This window comes from Asparagus officinalis, chromosome 9 (assembly GCF_001876935.1).
Source record: "Asparagus officinalis chromosome 9, Aspof.V1, whole genome shotgun sequence".
Classification (NCBI taxonomy): Eukaryota; Viridiplantae; Streptophyta; class Magnoliopsida; order Asparagales; family Asparagaceae; genus Asparagus; species Asparagus officinalis.
Window position 1 is genome coordinate 66182916 of NC_033802.1, and position 19061 is coordinate 66201976.

General features: G+C 41.6%; 1 protein-coding gene across 1 annotated transcript in view; it reads right to left on the reverse strand.

Annotated features, from left to right (window-relative positions):
• Window positions 1-8752, reverse strand: part of LOC109823892 (chalcone synthase 1-like) — a 9055-nt gene extending 303 nt beyond the window's left edge. Inside the window, 10 exon segments of the mRNA XM_020390323.1 lie at window positions 1-4; window positions 7-262; window positions 651-700; window positions 703-786; window positions 789-971; window positions 974-1069; window positions 1072-1150; window positions 1152-1288; window positions 2146-2315; window positions 8730-8752. The exon segment at window positions 1-4 is cut by the window's left edge and continues 303 nt beyond it. Of these exon segments, the coding sequence (XP_020245912.1) occupies window positions 1-4; window positions 7-262; window positions 651-700; window positions 703-786; window positions 789-971; window positions 974-1069; window positions 1072-1150; window positions 1152-1288; window positions 2146-2315; window positions 8730-8752 (1082 nt within the window).

The following is a 19061-nucleotide window of genomic DNA, read 5'->3' on the forward strand; positions in this document are numbered from 1 at the left end:
CCTCCCTCTCCGACCACCTCCTCATCTCCTCCATGATGAACAGCACGCAGGCGCTCGACATGTTCCCGTACTCCTTCAGCACCTCCCTCGTCGCCCGCATCTTCTCCTTCCTCAGCCCCGTCCTCTCCTCCACCTGGTCCAGTATCGCGGGGCCCCCCGGGTGCGCGATCCAGAAGACCGAGTTCCAGTCGTCGATCCCCAGCGGCGACAGCGCCTCCGTCAGGCTTTTCTCTATGTTCTTCGATATCAGCCCCGGTACGTCCTGTCGGTCGGGAGCATTACAGAGTTGGTTAGAAATTAATTTGGTTCGTGGCCGCTAGCTATTTATTTCCAACGGTCGGAAAGTGAAAAATGTGACGTGAGTGTGTTTGGTGTAAATTAGAAAAAGACCCGTTACTTTTATCACGTCCATTGATTTGTTCAGCGGGTGATTGTGGTTCGTTTTCGGTGGAATTGAACCACGTATAGCTACGCGCTAAATAAACCAAATTAAAGAAGTGGTGGTCTCTCTACTACTACTTTTTAATAGCGGAGAGGATCCAAATAAATTAATCGTAGAAAGTCGGGGATATATATATCGATTCCGGATAAATAAAGCTTTAGGGTAATTAAACTTAGTTAGTTCCGTAGCCCTTATTAATTAATTTTACCTTCAGCAGATGGAAAGTCAGCCCGACTTCGCGCAGATGCCCGTTCGATGGCCCTCAGAGGTCGGGAGTATGTCTGCGGACGCCGACACCATCTGAAATATTGGGCGCTCGACGGAGGCGCAGGTCGGCCCCGATAATCAACAGCCGCCGCCCGTCGCCGACACAGCGCCTGCCCGACCATGCGTGTCGAGGTGGGGGTCGGTCGTGCCCTGCGGAACGTTTGACCGCCGGTGATCTCCGAGCAACGACGAGCACGCCGGGCCCCGGGTTGTTCTCCGCGACGGTCCTTCGCCATCCGGAGCATGGTGCCGCGCGCGAAGTCGCCTGCTGGACATCATGAAGCGCGTTGACGGAGCGGCGGAGGCCGGAGGAGTTGGTGAGCTGGTAGTCGGCGCCGGGCATGTCGACGCCGCTGGTGTGCAGAAGTGAGGTGGTGTGATGTGGGATTGCGGGCGGCCCCAGTACCTTGGATGGCGGCGGACGGCGGCGGCTTGCCGATTTCGTTTTCGGGACCTCGACGACGACGATGTCCTGGCGGGCGTCAAGGGAAGGGGACATGTAGGCGCACATGTTGGGGTTTTGGGTTAGGATTTCCTCGGTCAGGTGCATGTAGCGCTTCCGGATCATCGACTTGTCACCTGGGGGGGGGGGGAAAATTTTGAAATTTCTTAGAATTAATCCGCTGACAGCCCATTTTGCTAAATGAGCTATCGAGAAATAAAATCGTTTCTAAAATATCATAGTCGCTTAGATTTGTAGTTTTTATCAAGTAAAAGGCTGCTTAATTCTTCGCTATAATTAATTGTTAGTGGCATTTTAGTGAGGGTCCTAACTGCAAAACTGAAAAAACAAGGAGGCGGAAACATAACTATGATATTTCAGTTTGGACTCATGAACAACATATTCCGCTGTTTTTACGCTCATGCAACAAAACCGGCCGGCATATTTCTAGTTTTTATCAATTTTATTTCTAGTCCTTCGTTAGTTTCGTCAATATATATATATATAGAAACAAAGCTTATGCAAAAATTAGAATAATAAAATAAACTAAAACATCTACACGTGTCGCTTATCTACATGTATAGCATGATATCGAAACTAATTAAGCTTATGCTAAAGATTTCGTATCCGACAAATATGCCAACAAATATACCAACAAACCTGAATCTCTCTTTTTTTTTAAAGACTATACTTTTTTCATTGCATCAATCTATAAATCAATAGACTATATATTATGATTTTAAAAGTCAAAATAATTGTTCGATCACAAGAAAAATAGCGTTGATTCAGTAGACATACGTACATATATACCACAAGTATGATAACTATGGAAAAGATAATCCTTGTGATGAACCGACAGAAACATAGCTTTTAAAACATCACCCTACACAATCTAACTCTTCTCAACAAATTGAGAGATGCAGATAAATGCTGCTGAAAATATGGATAAATTAAACCAGAAAATAAATATATCAAGTATTTCCGAAACACTTACACATCCTCTTGAACTTCTCCTTGAGATCAGTCATGTGCTCGCTCTTGGTGATCCTGAAGTAGTAATCTGGATACTCATCCTGATACACGAAGTTCTTCGGCGTTGCGGTACCGATCGCCAGAACCGTGGCGGGCCCCTCAGCCCTCTGAGCTCTCCTCATCTCGTCCATGCTCTTGGTGGTCATTGCTTCTACTAACAAGAACTCAAACTTAGCAGTAGTCCCTTTGTGCTACTGCAAGTTGCTTAATTTTTTGTTGGTTTTGTAAGTTTTTTGCAAGGGAGAGGAGGGGGTTTATAAAGAGAAGGGTAGGTCTGATGGACGGTTAGATGGGGTGCCACGTAGGTAGATTGCTGTTTGGTGAAGGACTAGGTAGATGTGGAGCCATGTGGACTACCGGTTTCCATTTGGTGGTTGGGGTCCTTGGGGACCGTCGTGGCCACGGTAGCGGTGCACCTCATAATGGGTCGGGTTGATTTGGATCCGACCCGAATACGGTCCCGTTTTGTAAGTCTGAGATTTGGCTTAATTTGATTGGGTAGCAAATCTTCACCATGTTTTGATTTTTTTTTTTTTCACATTTGAGAGTAGAACCATATCTACTTGCATCTCATTCAAAAAGGACAAAAGATTTGTAACCATTTGAATGAGTGGAGGGGGATGTACCACATCACTACCAAGCACAAAATTTATGCTTGGTACCAAGCATACCCATTTTTCTCATATATATATATAAATATGGTCATTAATGTGTGTATATGTGTGTGTGTTATAAGTATATTTATATGTGCATATTATAGAAGTACAGCTATATAAGTATATATAAGTGCATAAGTATAATTATATATAAGTATATTGCATCTGGTATATATAAAAGTATATCATATAAGTAAAATGTATAATTGTACTTAAATAAGCATAATGTAAGTATGTAATAAATACATATATAATATATATTTATGTGATTCTCTCTCTCTCTCTTAAGTTATAACTTATAAGTATATTATGTATATACAATATATTTACATATAATATATATATGTATTATATATAATATATACGGGTATCATAAATATATTTTTATGAACAGGGCTTTTCGCCCTGTTTTTGGCTTCAAAAAATATATACGGGCATCCATATGGCTTCAAAAAATACATGCTTCAAAAAATATATAACTTATAAGTATATTATGTATCGATCTGTGGTTTTAACATGACTTGGTGTTTCCTAATCTTATTTATTTTCTCGATTCCTCAGGGCATCACATTGGACTTAACCCTTTTTTTCCCTTTACTTTTTATTTTAAATTACTAATTAGACCATATTCTTATCTCTGATATCATTTTCTTGGGGAAGAACTCCTCAAATAAGAATTAATATACAGTCATTTCTATCAGCAAAAGAAATGCATAGATCGATATTCATCATCTTTATTTATTTATTTATTTGAAACTTTATCTTTATAAAATTTTCTTTGAACATACATTAACATCATACTTCCGGAGTTTGATGGATGCGGATCTGGTCAAGCTAGACCCGACCCAAACATGACGTATTGGTCTTCACATCTAAAAACATGATTCAAACTTCGGGTTTAAAGGCAGGCACACCTAGTTATTCATTAATTAGTCTTCAGATTATGAAGCGAAATATATAATTAATAAATTGGATAGATCGATAAAGAAATTTATCATAATATGACTCTTAAATTAAATTCCTAACAATTACACATCAACTCTAAACTTATGTAAAGAAGTGGGGGATGAGGGTTATATTTTTTTTTATACTCTGAAAGTGGCAACAATTTAGTAAAGATCTAGGAGAATTCATTGATCCCCATAAACTAGTTGTTAGAGCGAGAAAATTCAAAAACCTAAGAGAATTTATCTAGAGCGAGGATAATTCATCCAAGTGATCAGCTAGCTTTGCGCTACTCTTAGTTCCCACGAACATCGCAATTCAGACATCACCCATTTGGCTTCCCACGAGACTGATCAGAATTTATTTGTTTTTCCTTTATATTAATGTTTATTAATAAATTAAAACTTAATAATTAAGGATTAATTTCTTAATCGAGACATTTAGTCCCAACAACATGTGCACATCGGATTCAATAGCTCTCATCATATGGTTAATGAATTGTTTCTCGGTTTAGTACGTATAATAATTAATTAAATGGTTGATTGATTGTGAGTTTTATAAATTAAGTTGCCTTCTTTTTCCTTCACTTGATTGGATAATAATCTTTAATATAAGAAAGATGGTAATTTATGATGATGGTTAACTTTAACATAGTTTTAATTTGTCGTACGTAGAAGTTCAATCGGCAATCAAATGGTTCCGTCTCCTGAACATTTATGTTTCAGGGGAAATATACAGTTTTGGTACGAGACAACATCGATCTCTTTGTCTATGTCGACGTCCCTTTCATCGTTAAAAGAGTTTCCGAACTCCTTTCTCCTATTTACTTATTCAATACAAAAAATAATACATATTAATTTGACCAGTTCCTAATCTCCACTTTCATATTTGGTCAAAACTAACTTTCAGGTCAATGTACACCGAATGTAGAAATTGTTGCGCGCAGCGGAAATTTCGGCAGCACTTCGGCAGCACAACAAGAGTTAGGTCACAATAGGAATTCCTATTTCACTAAGAAAACAAGAACCTGTTTCACCAAGGAAACAAGAACTTTAAGCAAAATATCTCAATCAAGTGAGATATCAGCTCTTCCTCTCATCAGTTCTAGGACTGACCTGTCGATGAAACCTAAAAATTATTACAAATCACACAAATAGCGAGATAACCAATTTTACGTGGTTCGGCAAATTGCCTACGTCCATGGGGCAAGGAGGGGGATCTACTTCTAGAGGGAGAGAATACAACCAGGGTTTACAATCACTCAATCTAAACCCTCACACAAACTCTTAAACCTCTCACACAATATCTCTCTACAAAAGTATGCACACACGCCTAACAAAAGCCGTTGCAGTATTTCTCCAAACACAGCCACCAAGCCCTCTGCCTGCACGCTGTCAATAAAAGAACATAACGAACTTTTTCTTTTGCACGTCCTCTTTCTGTACGTCACACCTTGCTTTTGCTCAAGTGCCCAATCCTTGCACCCAACCCTAGGGAAAACACGTTGGGTTTTATAAAGATCAAACTTGGGTGGGCCATCACCTCATCCAGGAACCGCCCGCTGCAACTTCAGGTGGGCCAGGAGCGTATTTTTCTTCTCTTCACGTGTTTTCCTCCGTGCTGCTTGCAGCTACTCATGTGGGAGTGGCCCACTAATCCTACGAGTTCACAATTCTCCACCTCGGTGAAGTTTTTCCAAAACTGAGCCGACACCAAAGCATCCAAATATTCCAACTTGTTGTGTCCAGTATAAACTCAATCCACAACAAGTCGAGAACCCGAACGAGAGTCCAAACAATCTCACCCCCATCAACTAATCCAAACCGGCTGTATCATAAAGACTGCCTACGTATCCTCTTGCCCAAGGAATCAAGCCTCCCGTAGTTCATCCAAATGGCCGCCAACGACCTCAACAATCACGAATGTTCAACAAGTTTCGACAATGATCAAACTTATTGCTCGAAACCATCTTTGTGAGCATATCCGCCGGATTATCCTTCGTGTGGACTTTCACAATTTCCATATTATCATCTTCAAGAACATCCCGAATGAAGTGATAACGAACGTCAATATGCTTTGTTCTCGCATGAAAAACATGATTCTTCGTCAAATAGATAGCAATCATGCTATCACAATGAATAGTGACGGATCTCTACGATATACCAAGTTTCTCCAAAAGTCCTTGAAGTCAAATAGCCTCCTTCACAGCCTCCGTAACTGCCATATACTCTGCCTCCGTCATAGACAAAGCCACCGTCGACTGTAAGGTGCATCTCCAACACACTGGCATACGGGTCAAAGTAAACACATACCCCATAGTAGACCGATACTTATCCAAATCCCCGGCATAATCCGAATCAACATAGCCAATGCATGACTGCTCACCTGTAATGTCCCGCTCATAAACTAAACCAACATTGAGCGTACCTCGAATGTACCTCAAAATCCATTTCACAGCGTCCCAATGACCCACTCCTGGATCGTGCATGTATCTCGATACCATGCTCACCGCCTGTGATAAATCTGGTCTCGTACATACCATCGCATATATCAAGCTTCCAACCGTACTCGCATATGGAGTCTTCGACATCAACTCTCGATCTTTAACTGTCTTCGGTGAAAGACTAGCTGAAAGCTTCAAATGGGCTCCCAAAGGTACACCAACTGGTTTCGTATCCATGCTAATATAAAATCGATGTAGAACCTTCTTCAAATAAGCCACATGTGTCAAACAAATTCTGCCCTTCTTCTTGTCTCTGCCGATCTCTATTCCCAAAATACGTTTGGTCTCACCCAAGTCTTTCATCTCAAACTCATTTGAAAGCTAAACTTTCAACTCATCTATAGCCGACCTGAAAGTAGAGGCAACCAACATGTCATCGACATAAAGTAACAAATAGATGTACGCACCTCCTCTCAACTTGTGAAAATACACACAAGGATCAAACTGGCTCCGAGTGTACGAATGACCAAGCATAAAACCATCAAATCGCCTATACCACTGTCGACGAGACTGCTTCAAACCGTATAGCGATTTCTTCAATCTGCAAACCAACTTATCTTTCCCTGCAGCTCGGAATCCCAATGGCTGAGTCATATATATTTCTTCATCAAGATCACCATGAAGAAATGTTGTCTTCACATCCAACTGATCTAACTCCAAACCATACTGTGCCACCAAAGCTAGCAAAATCTGAATCGAAGAATGCTTCACCACCGGAGAGAAAACCTCATTATAATCAATCCCTTCCTCCTGTGCATAGCCCTTCGCAACCAACCTAGCTTTAAACCTTAATGGAGTACCATCAATACCCTCCTTCTCCATGTATACCCACTTGCAACCAATTGCCTTCTGTCCCTTTGGAAGCTCAACAAGCTCCCATGTATCGTTTTTATGAAGAGATTCCATCCCCTCCTGCATAGCCACCTGCCACGAATCAGCCTCCGAACTCTGTGCATGCCCCCCTGCCACGAATCAGCCTTCGAACTCTGCTCGGCCTCTCTGAATATAGTAGGCACCAACTCATTGATACTTTCCATCGGAAGTGCATATGCAACTGTGTTGGCATACTGTGCTGGCATCTGTATGTTTCTCCTCTGTCTCCGAACGGCAATCGAATCCCGAACCAGAGCCGTCGGTCCCTGATCATGCACATCAGTACTCGTATCCCCCATGTCATCGTTGTGCTCGACAGATTCTGCCACACCCTGCACCGTGGGTGTGACAGAGGGTGTGGTGCAGGACAGATTCTACCACACCCATGGCAGACACCACACCAGGGTGTGGTGGAGCCTGTTTTGAGTTATTCTTCACGTTTTTCACAATTCCTTCGCCGTTTTCACAATTCTCCACCTCGGCGAAGTGTTCCCAACACTGAGCCGACACCAACATGAGCACCAATGTGTCGTCTCTCTAAACTCGGCTGCACCAATGCGGTTGCCTACGTACCCCCTCTCCCAAGGGATCAAGCCGCCCGTAGTTCATCCAAATGGTCGTCAACGGCCTCAACAATCACGAATATGCAACAAGTTTCGACAATGATCAAACTTGTTGCTCGGAACCACCTTAGTGAGCATATCCGCCGGATTATCCTTCGTGTGGACTTTCACAATTTCCACATCGCCATCTTCAAGAACATCCCGAACGAAGTGATAACGAACGTCAATGTGCTTCGTCCTCGCATGAAAAACCTGATTCTTCGCCAAATAGATAGCACTCATGCTATCACAATGAATAGTGACGGACCTCTGCGATATACCAAGTTCTTCCAAAAGTCCTCGAAGCCAAATAGCCTCCTTCACAGCCTCCGTAACTGCCATATACTCTGCCTCCGTCGTAGACAAAGCCACCGTCGACTGTAAGGTGCATCTCCAACACACCGGCGCACGGGTCAAAGTGAACACATACCCTGTCGTAGACCGGCGCTTATCCAAATCCCCGGCATAATCCGAATCAACATATCCAATGCACAACTGCCCACCTGTAGTGTCCCGCTCGTAAACCAAACCAACATTGAGCGTACCTCGAATGTACCTCAAAATCCATTTCACGGCGTCCCAATGACCCACTCCTGGATCGTGCATGTATCTCGATACCATGCTCACCGCCTGTGACAAATCTGGTCTCGTACCCATTGCGTACATCAAGCTCCCAACCGCGCTCGCATATGGAGTCTTCGACATCAACTCACGATCTTCAACTGACTTTGGTGAAAGACCAGCTGAAAGCTTCAAATGGGCTCCCAATGGTACACTAACTGGCTTCGTATCCATGCTAACATGGAATCGCTGTAGAACCTTCTTCAAATAAGCCACCTGTGTCAAACAAATTCTGCCCTTCTTCTTGTCTCTGCCGATCTCCATTCCCAAAATGCGTTTGGCCTCACCCAAGTCCTTCATCTCAAACTCATTTGAAAGCTGAACTTTCAACTCATCTATAGCCGACCTGGAAGTAGAGGCAACCAACATGTCATCGACATAAAGTAACAAATAGATGTACGCACCTCCTTTCAACTTGCGAAAATATACGCAAGGATCAAACTGGCTCCGAGTGTACGAATGACCAAGCATAAAACCATCGAATCGCCTATACCACTGTCGAGGAGATTGCTTCAAACCGTATAACAATTTCTTTAACCTGCGAACCAACTTATCTTTCCCTGCAGCTCGGAATCCCAATGGCTGAGTCATATATATTTCTTCATCAAGATCACCATGAAGAAATGACGTCTTCACATCCAACTGATCTAACTCCAAACCATACTGTGCCACCAAAGCTAGCAAAATCTGAATCGAAGAATGCTTCACCACCGGAGAGAAAACCTCATTATAATCAATCCCTTCCTCCTGTGCATAGCCCTTCGCAACCAACCTAGCTTTAAACCTTAATGGAGTACCATCAATACCCTCCTTCTCCATGTATACCCACTTGCAACCAATTGCCTTCTGTCCCTTTGGAAGCTCAACAAGCTCCCATGTATCGTTTTTATGAAGAGATTCCATCTCCTCCTGTATAGCCACCTGCCACGAATCAGCCTTCGAACTCTGCTCGGCCTCTCTGAATATAGTAGGCACCAACTCATTGATACTTTCCATCGGAAGTGCATATGCAACTGTGTCGGCATACTGTGCTGGCATCTGTATGTTTCTCCTCTGTCTCCGAACGGCAATCGAATCCCGAACCAGAGCCGTCGGTCCCTGATCATGCACATCAGTACTCGTATCCCCCATGTCATCGTTGTGCTCGCCTAGCGTCACCTCATTCGGCACTCTAATGAATATTGTACCATCTGGACAATATGGAGCTGTATCGATCTCCACCACCTGTGATATTTCCTCCGTCGGGTTGCTCTCCACCTGATGAGAGCTAGGAAGCTTCAAGATAGAAGCCTAATCAATCGTGACGCCCCTACTCAGCACAATCTTCTTATCAGCTGGATCCCAAAGCTTGTATCCATTGATACCGCGCTTGAATCCTATAAATATGACATTCTTAGCTCGAGGTTCCAACTTATCAGTTCTCACATGATAAAATATAAGGCACCCGAATACCTTGAGCTGGTCATAATCTCGTGCTGGCTCTCCCGATCATATCTCCATAGGGGTCTTCCCCTCAATCGCAGATGAAGGCAGCCTATTAATGAGGTGGCTCGCATATGTAAGTGCCTCAGCCCAAAAGATCTTCTCCAAACCACTCTGCGACAATAAGCATCGGATATTCTCCAGTAAAGACTGATTCAACCTCTCTGTCACCCTATTTTGTTGCGGTGTATGACTAACTGTGAAGTGCCTCTCTATGCACTCGTCTCGACATAGCTGCAAAAAGGGGTCTGAAGTATATTCGCCACCGTTGTCGGATCGTAACATCTTGATATTTCTCCCAGTCTGCGGTTCTAATCTCTTCTTCCACTCCACGAATATATCTAGGACTTTATTCTTCTTTGTCATGGTGTACACCCAACATTGTCTAGAATAGTCATCAACGAACGTGATGAACCAATGTCGACCACCAAGTGATACAATCTTGGTGGGACCCCAAACGTCTGTGTGCACGTAGTCCAGAATGCCCCTTGTCTTATGAATAGCAGTCCCGAACTTCACCTTTATTTTCTTACCAAGAGCACAGTGCTCACAGAATTCTACTTTACCACTCTTGGCTCCCTTCAATAGCCCCTGCTTGCACAAAGCTTGCAGTGACTTCTCTCCTGTGTGCCCCAACCTATAATGCCAAAGGCTGCTCATGTCCGCCTCTGAAATAGCCGAAGCAATCTGACCAATCTCGGTGCTTTCCTTCAAATAGTATAAGTTCCGACTACGGACTCCTTTCATCACCACCAAAGATCCCTTAGTAACCTTTGCTACATCGTCTTCAAAGGTCACCTTGAATCCCTTTGCCTCCAAAGCTCCAACTGAGATAAGATTCTTCTTCAGCTGAGGAACGAATCTCACATCCTTTAATTCACAGACTACTCCATCATGCATCCTAATCTACACGGTACCTATCCCACAAATACCACATAATTGATCATTTCCCATGACTACAACTCCCCCATCGAGCTTCTCAAAAGATACAAACCAATCTCGCCTAGGGGTCACATGATAGGTAGCACCGGAATCAAGCATCCAATCTGATGCATCCAAATGGTTCACCTCCGGGGTAATCAATAGAGAAAAGCTCGAATCATCGGAATCATCGCCTTTCGTAACGTTCACCTCATTGGCCTTCGGGCCCTTTTTCTTGCTATTCTCCTTCTCTTTGATCTTTGGACAATCTCTTTTCTAATGTCCGTGCTCCTTGCAGAATACACATTGGTTCTTTCCTAGATGGTGACGACTTCTTGACTTTGACCATCCTCTATTACCACCTTTCGGATATGGGCTTCTACCTCTCGTCAACAAGGCCTCTCCTGAAGTGCTATCACGGGAAGTCTCCTTGTCCTTCCTCCTCAAATCGTAATTGGTCAATGCGTTAGTCACTTCACTATAGCTGATAGAAGATCTCTCATTCAACAAAGTGAGCACGAAGGTATCATACTCCTCATTCGGTAATGAGCTCAATAAGATAATAGCCTTATACTCATCCGATATCTTCTCATCAACATTCGCCAAGTCCGACAATAACTTAGTGTAGTTGTTCACATGAGCTGCTAGCGAGGTGTCTCTGAACATCTAAAATCTGAAGAGTCTTCGTAACAAGTACAACATGTTCTCAATACTCTTCGTGAGATAATTGTTGTTGAGAATTTTCCACATCTTCATTGCAGACGTCACCCCAATCATATCATATTTTAGTTCCTGTTCCAAACAGGACCTGATCACCCCACACGCGTTCCTATTCATCTTCTCTTATATCGTCTCATCATATTTAGGTGGCCTCTCGTGGACCATGATAGTCTCTTCCAAATTCTGAGCATTAAGCGCATCTTGTACGTCGTCTATCCACAAACCAAAGTTAATTTTACCGTCATACTTCACCACACTAATCTTAGTGTTCTGAAAACCAACTTGTATTGTACTCGCCATCGACTTGCTACTTTCACCTTCTTCTCCCATTACAAACCAACTCCAAATTGTAGAGAAAAAATAAATTTGATAGAAATTAGGAACCACCTAACTGAACCCTAGATCGGATTCCAAATAGATCTCCTATCCACACGAGGAAAACAAAATCTCCAACGACAACTCCTAATGCTATCTCCACCGAAGCCTAGAACTCTAAAAACCAAGCTTCACACAAAAAATCTTCCTCCACCAAACTCCAAAAACCCTAGATCTAAAATATGGGCTCTGATACCACTTGTTGCGCGTAGCGAAAATTTCGGCAGCACTTCGGCAGCACAACAAGAGTCAAGTCGCAATAGGAATTCCTGTTTCACCAAGAAAATAAGAACCTTAAGAAAAATATCTCAACCAAGTGAGATATCAGCTCTTCCTCTCATCAGTTCTAGGACTGACTTGTCAAGGAAACCTAAAAGCTATTACAAATCACACAAATAAAGAGACAACCAATTTTACATGGTTTGGTAAATTGCCTAAGTCCACGGGGCAAGGAGGGGGAGATCTACTTCTAGAGGGAGAGAATATAACTAGGGTTTACAATCACTCAATTCACACAAACTCTCAAAACTCTCACACAATATCTCTCTACAAAAGGATGCACAAACGCCTAATAAAAGCCGCTGTAATTTTTCTCCAAACACAGCCGCCAAGCCCTCTGCCTACACGCTGTCAAAAAAAGAACACAACCAACTTTTTCTTTTGCACGTCCTCTTTCTGTACGCCGCACCTTGCTTTTGCTCAAGCGCCCAATCCTTGCACCCAACCCTAGGGAAAACACGTTGGGTTTTATAAAGATCAAACTTGGGTGGGCCATCACCTCGTCCAGGAACCGCCCGCTGCAACTTCGGGTGGGCCAAGAGCTTATTTTTCTTCTCTTCACGCGTTTTCCTCCGTGCTACTTGCAGCTACTCACGTGGGAGTGGCCCACTAATCCCACGAGTTCACAGAAATTCAGTTAGCTTCTATTGTTTATATATATACATTTAAATTTACATGAAGAATACGTATCACTAGAAGTTAAAAATGAGACTTATAATTGAATTCCGAGCTTCGTTAAGATCTCCCATGTCACTCTGATTGTTTCTACATCTTTCGTTCTTTTTATCGTCGTTCAACGGTTAGATTGTTTGTTGTGCTGATGTGCTAACAATTTTTTCTTTCACCATTTTTGTAACATACTTGTGGAGCTTTTTAGATGGGAAGCTTAAGAAAAATGCCTTAAGAACCCAAAATATAGGACCAAATAAGGGGACATGTGAGTTGTCCCCTCCTTATTGCATAATGAGCTGGTCATGCCAGGTCATTATGTAATAGGAGGGGGACATCTGACATGTCCCCTCTAATAGTCCTATATTTTAGATCCATGTAGCAAAGCTCGAAGCTTAAATACCAATTGCTTGGTAACTAATGCTTTAATTGTCACGATTTTACCTAACGTAACGTACGCTAGCCATTATTAACTTGCAGAGTAGTTATCATAATGTTGCTGAGGGAGTATCTAGAAATTACCCGGATAATATTGAGATATCTACTCATTGTTCCCGAAAAGTTCATTATTCTCTATATTCATACTCGTAGTTCAAATTGACACAAAGAAATCAATTGTCACAATGCATGCAGTCACATTTATGTCAAATTATGTCTTTTTTATATTCCAAGATACGCTAAAACGCGTGAAGATAGGAGTTGAAATTTCATGTTGTTCAAATTACATCAAAATTTCAAAGTATATATGCTTGATTAATTAGAATTTTTTTTACAACTTGTAAAAGTCATTACAAAATTAACTGACAGCCTAAAAATAATGTTCGAGTTAAAGAGCATAATGTAAGAGGCAAATAGAATATTTTTAAAATACATTCCGTTTTCCTAACCTAACACATAATAAATCTTTCATTTCAAGTCTTACTTCAATGAAAGCCACACTTGTCAGTAACTTTTATTAGCTAGCCTGTTAATTATCATCTTGAAAGTCACTCTGACTATTAAACCAAATCTCTGAAGTTACATATGATGATGATGATTAAGATTATATATTAATGTTCGATAACATGCTCTCGCAGGATGAGGGTTCTTTTTATGCATGGGCTGAAACCTAGACTCAAGTACCGATATCAATTTTTAGAAAACTCACTTCAAATTCGTGGTCAGTGGAATCTAAACTTTGATTGCTTTATTACCATCTTAAAGTCTCCCTCGTAACCTTTACATACAAACTCTAAAACTATGTTGACAGGATATGTCTTCATACTCTATAACATATCATGTACGTGACCAGAATAAAACAACAAAGCACGGTCAGTAATAATGGCAATCAATTTGGGCCGCAGCCACTAAATGGGTCTCAACGTGACACCATGATCAACAGCCCATTTAAGCCTAGGGCAGGACTCCCGGCAACTTTTTTTTGTTAGGTGGAAATGAGGATGTTTTCCTCCTTGTTTTTTACCCCCTGAGAAAGCTACCTTAAAAATAGCTATTTTAAAAATAGCTAGCATCGTTATACATTAATTATTTTTTTATTTTTAATTTATATGTAAATTATCTTTAAATTGATTTTTGCTCTAACCAACCACCTCCTGATTAAAGTTTTTACCACACATTTCGAAAATAAGCTTAAAAGATGATGACTTTTGTTGCAATCAAACGACCTCGTCTTTAAATTTTTTACTAAAAGCTCAATTCAGATATAAATTACCTCTAAATTGATTTTTGTTCTGATCAACGTACCACCTCCTAGTTAAGGTACGTGCAATGAATTCTGACTAGATCTAAATATTAACAAAAAGGGTCACTTTATCTTGAATGTGAGCTTTCAAGGATATTTTTCTGGTCTTCATCTTACTAGAACATTATGACATTTATCACGTGGTTTGAACTAGTGTTTGATATCCTTTCAGCAAACGTAGCTTTACCTCGTCATAATAATTCTATACATGTTGCTCACATTAGGCCACAACTTCACCGTTGAGATCACGTTCTATATTGGTAGGTGGCACGTGTGAGTCGCCCGGCGACGAATACCAATTGGAACCTAGACTTTGTTTTGTTCCTAAACCAAGCTACGTCGGCCCCCAGAGACATGGTTAAAAACATTGTCGCAAATATCACATTCAATTATCTCAAATTTCTAAGGTAAATGTCAAGAGATCGCTTCAGGCCACAGAGGAACGGTGGTTGTGCTTCTCTTCTAAGGTAAATGTCAACCCCATCACATCACTTTTAAAAATGTTTTAGGGCCGAGTTTGGAGTCTTGGCATGTTGGGTGTCTCGAATTCGAGCAGACGCTGACCATCTTCGTTCTGACATGACTCTTCGAGTGAAGTCTGATAGCTACTATGAAGGATGAGCAATATATGTTGAATGGTAGGTTTCTAATCTGTTTTGATAACAGGTTATTAGGATTCCTAATCTATTTTGGTAACATGAGGTTATTAGGATTCCTAATCTATTTTGGTAACATGATTCTTAATCTGTTTTGGTAATAGGTTATTGGGATTCCTAATTTGTTTTGTTTTTGGTTTTAGAATTCCTAGTTTGTTTTGGTTTTAGGTTTTCTATACATATGGAACGCCTTAGAAGAGATTAGGATCATCAAAAAGAGGAGAGTTGTAATCAGAGATTAGAGAGACTTTTGAGCATTGCGAGAGGGAGATAATGTGAGCAAGTTGAGAGCTTTGGTTGAGGGTTAGTTTGTGAGTTTTGTGATATTGTAACCCTTTGTACTCTCCTTGATTTAGTGGAATCTTTCCATCCTCTCCCTGTGGACGTAGGCAAATTGCTGAACCACGTATATCTCTGTGTTTGTGATTGATATGTCGTATTTTAGTTTTAGATTGTGCTCGTGTGTGATTGGTTATTCTTCTCCCGTGCTTACGACTTTTTTGGTGAGCGAGCACGCTTCCGCATAGGCGCGCGTCAATTGGTATCAAAGCATAATAATTGGTATCAGACCTCAGATTTTAGATCTAGGGTTTTGGCATTAGGTGGAGAAAGATTCATCGTAGAAGCTTGGTTCTTAGAGTTCTAGGCTTCGGTGGAGATATGATTTGAAGTTGTCGTTGGAGATCTTGCTTTCCTCGTGTGGTTAGGAGTTCTATTTGAAATCCAATCTAGGGTTCAGTTAGGTAATTTCTTATTCCATTCAAAGTTTGAATCTTTCTTTACAAATTAGAGTTTGCGAGTGTGGGTGAAGAAGTTGGTGAAAGCAGCAAGATGGCGAGTACAGTCCAAATTGGTTTTCAGAACATTAAAATTAGTATGGTGAAGTATGACGGCGAGTACAGTCCAAGAGAGACCACCAAAATATGAAGAGGCGATATGGGAAAAGACGAATAGGAACGCTTGTGGGGAGATCAGATCTTGTTTAGAACAGGAATTGAAGTATGATGTGATTGGGGTGACGTCTGCAATGAAGATGTGGAAAATTCTCAACAATAAGTACCTTATGAAGAGTGTTGAGAACCGTTTGCACTTGCTACGAAGATTGTTCAAATTTCAGATGTCCCAAGGCACCTCACTAGCGGCTCATGTGAACAACTACACTAAGTTGTTGTTGGACTTGACGAATGTTGATGAGAAAATATAGGATGAGTACAAGGTTATTATTAGGCTCCTTACCAGATAAGGAGTATGATACCTTTGTGCTTACATTGTTGAACGAGAGATCTTCTATCACCTATAGTAAAGTGACTAACGCTTTGACGAATTATGATTTGAGGAGGAAGGATAAGGAGACTTCCCGCACTAGTACTTCAGGAGAGGCCTTGTCAACGAGAGGTAGAAGCTCATATCCAAAAGGTGATAATAGAGGAAAGTCAAAGTCAAGAGATTGTCACCAGCTAGGAAAGAACCAATGTGCATTCTGTAAAGAGTAGGGACATTGGAAGAGAGACAGTCCAAAGATCAACGAGAAGGAGAATTGCAAGAAGAAGGGTCTGAACGCCAATGAGGTGAATATTGTGAAAGACGATGATTCTGATGATTCGAGTTTTTCTCTATTAATTATTCCGGAGGTGAACCACTTGGATGCATCAGATTGGATGCTTGATTCTGGCGCTACTTATCATGTGACTCCTAGGCGAGATTAGTTTTATCATTTGAGAGACTCGATGGGGGTGTTGTTGTCATGGGAAATAATCAATCCTGTGGTATTTGTGGAATAGGTACTATGAGGATTCGGATGCACGATAGAGTAATCCATGAATTAAAGGAGGTGATATTTGTTTCTCAGTTGAAGAAGAATCTTATCTCAGTTGGATATTTGGAAGCAAAGGGATTCAAGGTAACCTTTGAGGACGCTATAGCTAAGATTACTAAGGGATCTTTAGTGGTGATGAAGGGAGTCTACAGTTAGAATTTATATTATCTGAAGGGGAGTACCGAGATTGGTCAGGTTGCTTTAGTTATTTCAGAGGCGGACATGGGCAGACTTTGGAACTATAGGTTGAGGCATACTGGAGAGAAGTCACTGCATGCTTTGTGCAAGTAAGGGCTATTGAATGGAGCCAAGAGTGGAAAAATGGATTTATGTGAGTATTGTGTACCTGGAAAGAAGACGAAGGTGAAGTTTGGGATAGTCATTCATGGGACGAGGGGCATCCTGGATTATGTGCACATAGATGTTTGGGGTCCCACCAAGACTGCATCACTTGTTGGTATACATTGGTTCGTCACGTTTGTTAATGACTATTCTAGGCGTTGTTAAGTGCACACCATGGCAAAGAAGGGTGAAGTCCTAGATATATTTGTGGAGTAGAAAAAGAGGTTGAAACTGTAGACTAGGAGAAAGATCAAGACGTTATGATCCGACAATGGTGGTGAGTACACATCAGACCCCTTTCAATAGCTATGTTGAGACGAGGACATAGAGAGACACTTCACAGTTAGTCATACACTATAGCAGAATGAGGTGGTAGAGGGGTTAAATCGGTCTTTGTTAGAGAAGATACGATGTTTGTTAGCGCATAGTAGTTTGGAGAATATCTTTTGGGCCGAGGCACTTTTATATGCGAACCACCTCATTAACAGGTTGTCTTCATCTGCGATTGAGAGGAAGACCCCTATGGAGATATGGTTGGGAGAGCCAGCACACGATTATAACCAGCTCAAGGTATTTGGGTGCCCTGCATACTATCATGTGAAGACTGATAAGTTAGAACCTCGACCTAGGAAGACCATATTTGTATGATTCAAGCGCGGTATCAAGGGATACAAGCTTTGGGATCAAGTTGATAGGAAGATTGTGCTGAGTAGAGATGTCACGTTCGATGAGGCTTCTATCTTGAAGCTTCCCAGCTCTCATCAGGTGGAGAACGACCCGACGGAGGAAATATCACAGGTGGTGGAGATCGATGCAGCTTTACATTGTCCAGATAGTACAGTATCTATTAGAGTGCTGACTAAGGTGACGACAGACAAGCACGGTGATGACGAGGAGCATATGGGTACAGTTGTGTAGGATCAGGGACCGACGGTTCAGATTCAGGATTTTATTACGGTTCAGAGACATAGGAGAGACATACAGATGCCAGCATGGTATACCGATATAGTAATTACTTATGCACTTCCGGTGGAGAGTATCGATGAGTTGGTGCCTACTATATTCAGAGAGGCTGATTCGTGGCAAGTAGCTATGCAGGAGGAGATGGACTCTCTTTATAAGAACGATACATGGGAGCTTGTTAAGCTTCCAAAGGGACAAAAGGCAATTAGTTGTAAGTGGGTATACATGAAGAAGGAGGGCATTGAGGGTACTCCTTTAAGGTTCAAGGCTAGGTTGGTTGCGAAAGGCTATACACAGGAGGAATGTATTGATTATAATGAGGTTTTCTCTCCGGTGATGAAGCATTCTTCGATTCATATTTTGCTAGCTTTGGTGACAGAGTATAGATTGGAGTTAGATCAGTTGGATATGAAAACAATATTTCTTCATGGTGATCTTGATGAAAAATATATAACTCAGCCATTGGGATTCCGAGCTGTAGGGAAGGAAAACATGATTTGCAGGTTGAAGAAATTACTATACGGTTTGAAGCAGTCTCCTCGACAGTAGTATAAGCGATTCGATGGTTTTATGCTTGGTCATTCGTACACTCGGAGCCAGTTTGATCTTTACGTGTATTTTTACAAGTTAAAAGGAGGTGCGTACATCTATTTTTTGCTCTATGTTGATGACATGTTGGTTGCCTCCATTTTCAGGTCTTATATAGATGAGTTG